Source organism: Pinus tabuliformis, chromosome 2_2 (genome assembly GCF_031772625.1).
Source record: "Pinus tabuliformis cultivar Carrire ecotype Pingquan chromosome 2_2, CPIR1, whole genome shotgun sequence".
Taxonomy (NCBI): domain Eukaryota; kingdom Viridiplantae; phylum Streptophyta; class Pinopsida; order Pinales; family Pinaceae; genus Pinus; species Pinus tabuliformis.
This window is the reverse complement of record NC_142300.1, coordinates 465,254,430-465,264,603: the sequence shown is the minus strand read 5'-3', so window position 1 is coordinate 465,264,603 and position 10,174 is coordinate 465,254,430. Positions and strand designations below refer to the sequence as shown.

The window sequence follows — 10,174 nt, the reverse complement described above, 5'->3', positions numbered from 1 at the left end:
CATTCATCTACCTCTATTGGACAAGATAAATCAGTTATAGGTATCTTATTCAACTTTATGTCTATTACACATTGTGACTTTTATTATGACATCCATTTAACCAGTATTGAGTCATATACTTTGCTCCATATTTGTTTAATGTACAGAATGTGATGGACAAAGGGAATCCTATGTTGATACTAATTATTGAGGAATGACGGACTAGAAAGCATAAAATGTGTTTATGCATTCGAAGACATAAAGGCGTGGGGATCATTAGTTTTAAAACCTATAAATTTCAAACTAATACGAAAGCCTATTTATATATTCCTCGCCGAGGTTTATATCTTAAGATTTATTTCTATGAATGCGAGGTTTATATCCTAAGATTTATTTCACCATGTGAACTTCATCTTCCCTCCATATTAATATTTATCTACATCTTTCCTCATGTCATCATGTCTTCCTAGAGAAGGAATATTAAAAAAATGAGCGGCGGCTTCAAAAAAAAAATTTGTGTTCAACCTGTGTTATTTTAATATATTTTAAATATTTTAAACAGAAAAATAAGATGTCGTTGATTTTTTGGATTAAAATACAATTTTTAAAGTGGATAAATGAGATGATCGCCGAAGGCTTTTTGTTAAAATACAAAATTTGAAGTAGAAAATAAGATCGTCAGTAATGACTTTTGATTAAAATAAAATTTTAATGTAAAGATCAGCGTAAAGATTTTCAAATATGACTTTATTGTTCTGAAATGAAGAAATGTAAATTGATATCTTGTAGGTGGGTTGGAGGATCGACTTTTGCAACTGTCGTGTTTCACGACGCAATGACTGAAAGCGTGTTATCTGGGAAGGAACAGCAAGTTACAACTCTCCCGCGTTCCACATCAAAGTCAAAAGCCAGCCTCCACGCCGACGCAAGATCTGTAAAGTACCGAGATCAATGGTTATATTGCGTAAGCGCCGACGAACCAATAGATCGTCTCTATCGTTCAACTCGGAACTTTCAGTTTCATCGTCACCTCTAGGCGGAATGATTGTTAAATTGCGTAAGCACAGAATTATTAAATTTTTTACTGATTTGGAAGTTTCGTCGTTACCTTTCCGAATAATGTGTGCTGGGTCTGAAAAGGAAGAATCTTTGACATGCATGACAGCCAATGACATTTAGTTAACGGTGCTGAAATCAATAACTATGTGACGATTGACTCGACAACAGAGCAGGATTGAATAAGTCTTTCCTGGACGCCGCGGCATCAGATGGTTAATGGTGCTGATTCGCTGGATAGAACAATTGTGTGGTGTTTGACTCGACACGACAGCAGGACCTAATACTTTTTGCTAGGGGCGCAGACGTTAGGTGAGCGAGGAGCCAGCTGTCTTGGTGCCGTTCAACTGCCTCTCTTTACCTTCCTGCTGAGTGGGATACACGTATACTCATCTCACTCGAATTCAATGCCTAACTTCAACGACCTTTTACCACATCAACATAGATTAGACTGAGCCGAACTTCAACAACCTTTTACCCCTTCAACCTGGATTAGACAGAGACGAATTGTCACTTCATAATTTACATTTATAAATACTTCATCACGGTTCTTTTGTAATCCATGTCTTCTATGTTGTTTATTTGTCTTCTGTCGATCAGTCGGGATTGGTGTTTTGTGCAGTTTGAAGCTCAAAGCCGAAAAGGTGCAGCATAAGGGATTAGTAGCTTTGCACTGAAATTGTGCTCTTGCACATACTAGGATATATAGAGCTCACACCATATTCTGGTATTGGATAGAGTTACATAGCAAAATCTATCTGCCATGGAGGCGTTTACTCAACATGTTTTCGCACGACCGTTTGCCGCCAAATTTGTTCAGATGGTCGTATGTCTGACCTTCTTGACAGCCATGGCCTCGGCTATGATACAGAGACACACATTCGTTGTACGTTCTCGTAACTTCAATATCTTTGCTTTCTCTATTAATTGCAAAGTTTTGTCCTTACCATTTATTTTAAGTATTGTAATCTCTTTTTGGTTTAGTAATTGATTAACATGCCTTCAATGTCATGATTCATATCATATTATTAACCTAATACTAACCTGCTTTCTTTGAAAATTCAGCTTCATTCTACGACTGTCAAGAAGCTTTGTGGAACGCATAATATAATCACTGTGAACGGACAGTTCCCAGGTCCAACGCTCCATGTTACTAACGGAGACACCCTTATAGTCAAAGTGTACAACAAAGCGCAATATAATGCTACTATTCACTGGTGCGTCTCGAATTCTGCTGAATCAGTTGATTGATATTAAAGCAATTGAATCTTGATAAATCTCAAAGTAAACATTATTTTAGTAGTGCTTATTGTTTTTGGATGCATGCAGGCATGGAATTCGCCAATTCCGCACAGGGTGGGCTGATGGGCCTGAATTTGTAACCCAATGCCCCATTCGCCCAGGAGCGAGTTACACATATAGATTCACCATCTCTGGTCAAGAGGGTACCCTCTGGTGGCATGCACACAGTTCATGGCTTCGGGCTAGTGTCTATGGAGCCTTGATCATCTATCCAAGGCCGGGAACCAATTATCCATTTACCTGGCCCGATCGCGAGATTCCTATTGTTCTAGGTACGTTACAACTATCATATTTTCTATGTTCTTTGAACAGTTTTGTCTGTTGCTTGATTCACTTTCAAGTCCTAATGGAATGGAAATATTTAAACCCCGTTTGCATTCACAGGAGAATGGTGGAATAGGAATCCTATCGACGTTGTGAACGAAGCTACGAGAACAGGAGCTGCCCCAAACGTTTCAGATGCTTTTACTATCAATGGACAACCAGGAGCCCTATACCCATGTTCCACTTCAGGTACGCTTCTCGTTCAATTAAGCATCTACTAGATTGAAAATCTCTCGGCTATTTGCGAATTTAGTGTTGGAAAATGATCGGCTAATGGCAAATAATGGATGCAGACACCTTTCTTGCCTCGGTGAAGGCTGGGGAAACCAATTTTCTACGCATCATCAATGCTGCAATGAATACTGACCTATTCTTCTCGGTAGCTAGCCACACAATGACCGTTGTGGCTGTGGATGCTTCGTATACCAAGCCTCTGCGGACCAATGTTATTATGCTCGGTCCGGGGCAAACTACAGACGTACTTCTCACTGCCGATCAGGGTATAGGCAGATACTACATGGCTGCTCGTGCATATTCCAGTGGACAAGGAGTTCCCTTCGATAACACGACTACCACGGCCATTTTAGAATACGAGGGAGGCTCTACCACATCGACTCCAGTCATGCCTAATCTTCCATTTTATAACGACACGCAGACTGTGACCAGCTTCGCTGATCGTCTCAGAAGCTTGGCCTCACAAGACCATCCAGCCTTCGTTCCTCAGACCGTGGATGAAAATTTATTCTACACTGTCGGTCTAGGATTGATCAACTGTCCAGGACAGTCTTGTGGAGGTCCCAATGGATCAAGATTTGCAGCAAGTATGAATAACATATCATTTGTGCTGCCAACGTCGTTTTCAATCCTTCAAGCACAACAACTTGGCAAGAAAGGAGTATTCACGACGGACTTCCCCGATAACCCTCCCGTTCAGTTCGATTATACTGCTCAGAACATAAGCAGAGCCCTCTGGTCCCCAGTGAAAGACACCAGAGTGAAAGTCCTTCAGTATAACACAACGGTGCAAGTAATTCTTCAGGGAACGAATATATTTGCCGGTGAAAGCCATCCTATCCATCTCCATGGTTATGACTTTTACATCGTGGGAGCAGGCTTTGGCAATTATAATTCACAAGCAGATCCTCAGAAATTCAACCTGGTTGATCCTCCCATGCGCAACACCGTGAACGTTCCGGTCAATGGCTGGGCTGCAATAAGATTCGTTGCTGACAATCCTGGTGAGCATTTGTTTCATAGTATTCTACTTTCCTTTTCTGTTGTCTCTGATTCTGAAGTGTCCTGAATGCTATGTGCATATTAGTAATCGTGAACGTCTATTGCAGGAGCTTGGCTGATGCACTGCCACTTGGATGTGCACATAACATGGGGATTGGCCACGGTTTTTGTGGTAAACAATGGACCTGACGAACTTTTGAGTCTCGAGGCGCCTCCTAGAGATCTTCCTCTGTGCTAAGTTCTATTGCCGGGATACCGATGATTTTCTGGTTCATTTGTTTCGTCCATTATAAGGATTTTGATCCCAATTGTTTGTTTCGTCCATTATAAGGATTTTGATCCCAATTGTTTGGTCATCGTTTATTAGTCAACGTTCATTAGAATTCTTTTACTGATTCGGCAGCAGACTACGTTGTGATAAGTCCTGCGAATACGATTGGAGTTTGCAATAATTTCAGAATAATTTTAAATCAAAGTATTTTCTTTCCATAGTGATTATTACTTGAAGACACGCATGCTGTTTCGATTAAATTTAATATAAATTCTTTATAACCAGAAAAGAAAACATAGCTAAATTTGGTTAATCGGACAGACGTAGCAACGAATGTGGCATATTTTAGTACCTACACCACGGAACGTAAGTATAAGTATTCCATTTATTCCACTTCAAGATATGATGCATTAAGACGTTGATTTATTAGAATGGTAGATTTAATTTAATTTTAAATTAGTTAAGTATAAAAACAAAATGAAAATGAATATTTAAATTTTATCTTTTCGTTGACATGGAATCCAGTTTTCTGTTGTTTTTAACCTGTATCCAATTAAATATATTTATGAATGATTGAGAAATAAACTTGCATATATGTTTGACCTTTTTCAGGTATTGATTTTTCGTGACTAAAAGGAGAAAAGTACGTGGAACATAATCTAGGTGTGAAAAAAATAAAAACTAAACACTAATTTGAAGTTGAAAGATACTTATAACGAGTTATTAATAATAGATAAATGTTTTTATGTCGATTCTCCTATTATAATTTAAATTTAGGATGTTTTTGTAAATAATATGATATTTTTTTTTTAATTTTAGATCTCGAGTTGTAGAATAAGATTTATAAAATTTTCAATAACTTAAAATTATGCCAAAAATAAATTAAATAAATAAATAAATAAAATATGTAATTTAATTCGGTTAATATCTAAAAGATTCTAATTTAACATTAAAGTTATTATAATATATATATATATATATATATATATATATATATATATATATATATATATATAATGTTCCTCATCCTATTTAAAAAAAATAATAACAACAAAAAAATTTAATAATAAAGATTTCTCTCTTCCCATCTATAAAATTATTTACTTTATCTATGTATAAAAGTTATTTAATTCATAGTTTCTTTCTAATAGATAAAACATATAATTCCTTATTTATTTTATATAATTGTTTCTCACAGATAAAAATATATAATTTCTTAGCCTATAGCACAAAGTTGATATGCAAATCCACCTTAACTTTAAATGTGTCATCCATGAAGGGGATCAACATTGAATTTAAAAGGAGGGAAAAATATTTAAAAACTTAACACTTGTGTGTAGTTTGGTCTTACTCTCACAAAGTTGGTTGTTGAAAAAGTGTCAATGGGTGCTCAAGGACATACTCATGAATGTGCATCTATATGGGTTTTTATAGATTTTGGTCCCTCTAGAGCACAAAGGAAAATTCACACTAGCTATCGAAGTCATATTTAAAGAAAGCATGTGTATTTTAAAGAATGCATGTGCTATCTTTGGTGTATTATTTTTTTATTGCTAACCATGTAGTGTATTTTAGGTGAAGGAAGCATTATTTTAAGAGTGATTTAGTGTTTTTTTCCCATAACTTATAAGGAAATTTTGAGGTCTAAAATGGGCCCTCTAAGAAAAATAATAAAATAATATAAAAATAATAAAATAAGAGCTATAAAGTTTTTAAATGAAAAAAATGAAAATTATTTCTTTACTATATTTTCAACTTATCTCCTTATGTTTCCTCAAACTTTCGAGTGTAAGTATTTGTTGGATGCAAATTAAGTTCCACATGCCCCGGGTACCAAATTTGCATACCTTTTAGTATGCCCACACTAAGAAAATTTGAAAATACATGGAAATTTGTGCTTATTAAATAAACACATTTTTCATGTATTTTCAAATTTTCATGGTGTGGTTATATTCAAAAACACGTAAAGTTGGTACTTATATTCAAAAGCACGTAAAGTTGGTACTCACTGGATGTGAAATCTAATTTTGCATCTCATAATTTCTCACACTTGAAGTTTGAGTAAACCTATAAGAAGACAAGTTGAAAATATGATAAAATAAAAGTAGTTTTCCTCTTTTCCCTCCAATGATTTCTCACACTTGAAGTTTAATTAAACCTATAAGAAGATAAGTTGAAAATAAGATAAAATAAAAGCAGTTTTTCTCTTTTCCCTCCAAAAAGATTTACTTCTAGGGATGTCGTGATCATTGTGAATACTATTGGTTCTTCAAATGTTTAACATATTTTACATTTTGAGGTAAAAATTTTACCTCAAAATTCACCTAATGAGGACATCTTCACTCTTTATATTCTCTTATATTCGTTTGAGTTATGTTTACTTTGAGATGTTCTTTAACGATTTCATAAATTCCTCTAATTATAGAAAGAAATGTAAATAAAATTATTCTTATTCAAAGAATAAAAATATTGAATTATCATGAACTTGCACCTTAATAGAAACTAAGTCCACCATCATTAAATGAAGAAAGACCCAATCCTAACCCTAAACCCCTAGATGAAAAAATGAAATTGGAAATGGCCATGAGACATTGAGAAACCTAATATTAGATTTTAGAAAGGCTCAAGAACCTTCACACCTTTCACTAGCAATTTTTACAAATAATAGTTTATATTCCATTAACAATTGCTAAGGCCAGTTACATGATTTGTCCAATTACGATGCTAAGATTGTTGAATATTACAAGGAATTTTAGATAAAAACCAAGAGATCTACAAATGTTAAATATGGATCTCATGACCTTGTCGATTGACCTCAAATCTAGTTTAAACCACCTCTTCATAAATAAATATATTTATATGGACTCTTGTACATACAAAACGTTTGTATACGGTTGACGGTGCTAGACCTACTAACATGTCAAGGGGATCTCCCCTGTAAGAAGTCCAATTAGACCTCAGACCGTTTGGTGTAGGAGTCCCAGCAATGGGTCATAAGGTAATGCCTTAACATGATTTCGCACATAAGCAAGTAAAATAACTTTGTTAGTCGCAAGGGTGTGACTGATGCAATGAGTCAAGGAATGAGTATGAGACGTTACAACACTTCGAAGGGGGAGGAAGGTGAAGGTGAGTTCCAGATTGAAAGGGAACAGTCCCAACTGGGCTAGGAACACACAACACAAAGGACATGCACAACTTCCGATAGAGCAGTCGACACAGATGCGACAGTCACAACATATCAAGGTAAGATAACATGAACAACACTCGCGGATCAGTCCGAGATGAGTGTGACGGTTGATATAACAAGGTTCATGAGAAAGGTCTATCTAGTGTTCGATAGAGCAGTCAACACAGATGGTGACAACATTAACAACATATGCCACTTTAACAACAAGATTCATATAATTGCATACAAATCAAATCATACACAAGTATGTAAGCTAAACAACATATATCATTAAGGCAACCGGAACAGTCCAACTACAATAACAACATATGCATGAAAATGTTCTGGCTCTTATTATAAAAGAAGTGTAAGTCACAATCATACAATACACCATGTAAACCTGCTAGCCTCATTAGTGAAACGCTACAGCCACCTTCGCCTGCTCCTCCAAAGAGATGTACTAGATGCATGCAGTGGAGAAGCAAAGGCGTGTTACAATATTGTCCAAGCCTTCTTCAAGATAGTCTTAGTAGAAGCTTGGCTAACCAAAAGCCTATACAATGAGTTATGAGGGGCTACTTATAGCAAAGGGTGGGATGACTCTTGATATTTCCCTTTGTGACAGTTCAACTACCCTCATGACTCTTCCCCTACTCTATGATTGTTACATCCAACCATTGCACTTGACTTACACTTGACATGACTCAACATTACAATGCACATGTACTCATGTGAGATAGCATGGCTTGTGCAAGCCTTGCAAGACATCACTGGCACTCAGTCCATTGTGGTGAGACCAACTCTTTGACATGCTTGTGATGGTAAGGTTGATGAGATGATGCCAAGCTTGGTCATCCATGATGGTGTGCATGCACCTCATGGTGACGTCTTGCTAAAGCGAACTCTTGCCTCCGTTGTGATCGGTGCATTGGTTTGGCCCCTTCATCCAACTCGTCTTCTAACATGCGCATGGTATTCTTGGGTACGGTTGAATAGGCAACACACTAATGCATAGTGTCCATGTTGATCTTCAAGTGTGTGTTGGTGGTCGTGCGCATCAACTTGCCGAAATGCATGTTCAACCCTAGTTGGACTTGCTTCTCATCTTTGCCTTAGTGAGTGTGTTGAATGGGTTGGATTGCATGCGTGCGCTCAACGACATGCATGCTGTTGGATCCTTTGCATGCGATCAACAACATTTCTCACCATGTTTGCTCTCTGTCAACTACTGGGATGGATCCTTAACTTGTACTAGTGCAGTTTCATCTGCGAATGCAAGTTGTGCCCACTACTGTTCATGTTCCTATTGCAACTCATTTGTCTATCTATGTAGCTTCATGTTCTTCCTGAGTTGCTGCTTCAGCACATGCAGCTCCCTCTTTGTTCCATCTTCTACCTTCGCGCGATCTTCTTGTCGCACCATCACTTCATAGCCTGAGTCTCCAAAGTTGCTTTCATTATCAATGGATTTGCTTGATCTTGCAACTTTGCTCCGCCTCTATGTTGTCAACAACCTTCCTCTTGCATTCGTTGTGTTTGCTTCATTCATTGCGTTCACTTCATTCGGTATGCTGCCTTCAGTTTCTATTCATTATGTTGCTACTTGATGTCCTTGTCCACGAAAAAATTGATGTCTTTGTGAGTAGGAAAGTTCATAGACACTTGATCAACTGCATCCCCAAGCGTGCTCTGAATGGTGTCTTCATCTCTTCTCTCCTGGAAGCCATTGTACTTGTACTTCTTAAAGGCAGATGAACACCTGCGATACCTGGAGAGATGACAACACTCATTGCAAGCAATCTGTTAGTTGAAAACCAGAATGAACATGAGAACTGACTTGCAACACACCTGGGTGAATAATCATGAAGGTTCTGGAATTTCGGTCGGGAGGTCGGGAGACCGACTGCCAAGACTGCACAAGGCATAGTTTAGGCTGTTGAGAGACTGACTGACTGCGAGAACTGGGCAATGCACAGTTCAGTTGGGCATTTGGCTGCTGGGATTACGCAATGATAAATCCTAGCTGGGAAGAATTGTTGGCCCAGGGGCAGATTTGCACAAATTTTTGGGCCAAGCAGCCACTGACCTCCAGAAATATGCAATTTAGTCCAGGAGGGCAGTGCTGGTCCAGAATGTGCAAATCTAGAGAGGAACGTGAGAATTCCTTCTCCAGATTGCGTAATGCAGCCTTGGTGGAGGCAGAGACCGGGCCAGGGTTGGCCTGACTCGCCAACGGGCAATGAAAGCAAGTAATTCGATGAAATGCATGGTGACACTAAGTGATAGAAAAAGTGATAAACAGTGCATGAAAAACATGAATGGAGGATTGAGAAAACAAATCAACATGCATGTCAGTGAGGTCATTCGCTGGTTGGGCAAACGCCCGTGCAAAACAGTTTCATGCATGCGACAGCAGTGAGATAGCAACAAAAATTGAAACAGAACTAGGACAAGCTAGTATACATGTAAATGACAGTAAGCGTTCAAAGAAATCAAGAAAGAAGTACTCATAAAAGCGAAAACCCAAAAAGTGACAGAAATGCAGCATAAGGCATGGGAAGCGAGCTTACCCCAAAACAGTTGAGCTGAATGTGTCGACTGCTCCTAGATGTGATGTGGGATGTCAGAGCTACAAGGTTGATGTTAGGAATGAGCTCTGCAACTTCCAGTTGATGAGATTTGATAACATCGAGGTTGTGACATGCATGCCACAAATCTAGGGGAAGCGACACTTGGAGGGAGATCTCTGAATTGTTCCTTGCATGTAATCTCCAACTGCTAAAAATATATCCTTGAAACAAGGGATGCCTTTGCATGCTACCTTGGGAGAAGCAGCC

The 10,174-nt window shown here is 37.9% G+C and overlaps 1 protein-coding gene across 1 annotated transcript; it reads left to right on the top strand.

Moving 5' to 3' along the window:
• Positions 1-1,591: 1,591 nt before the first annotated feature.
• On the top strand, positions 1,592-4,384 carry LOC149193323 (laccase-12-like). Its single transcript, XM_089406573.1, has 6 exons — positions 1,592-1,921; positions 2,101-2,252; positions 2,365-2,609; positions 2,722-2,850; positions 2,955-3,899; positions 4,005-4,384. Exons 1-6 carry the CDS (start codon positions 1,799-1,801, stop codon positions 4,133-4,135), a joined length of 1,725 nt encoding a protein of 574 aa, XP_089262699.1. The 5' UTR covers positions 1,592-1,798; the 3' UTR covers positions 4,136-4,384.
• The last annotated feature ends 5,790 nt before the right edge of the window (positions 4,385-10,174 follow it).

Coding starts and splice junctions, on each gene's coding strand:
- LOC149193323 (XM_089406573.1), top strand. CDS start 1,799: ATGGAGGCGTTTACTCAACATGTTTTCGCACGACCGTTTGCCGCCAAA. Junction 1,922..2,100: donor TACAGAGACACACATTCGTT/GTACGTTCTCGT, acceptor TTGAAAATTCAG/CTTCATTCTACGACTGTCAA. Junction 3,900..4,004: donor ATTCGTTGCTGACAATCCTG/GTGAGCATTTGT, acceptor CGTCTATTGCAG/GAGCTTGGCTGATGCACTGC.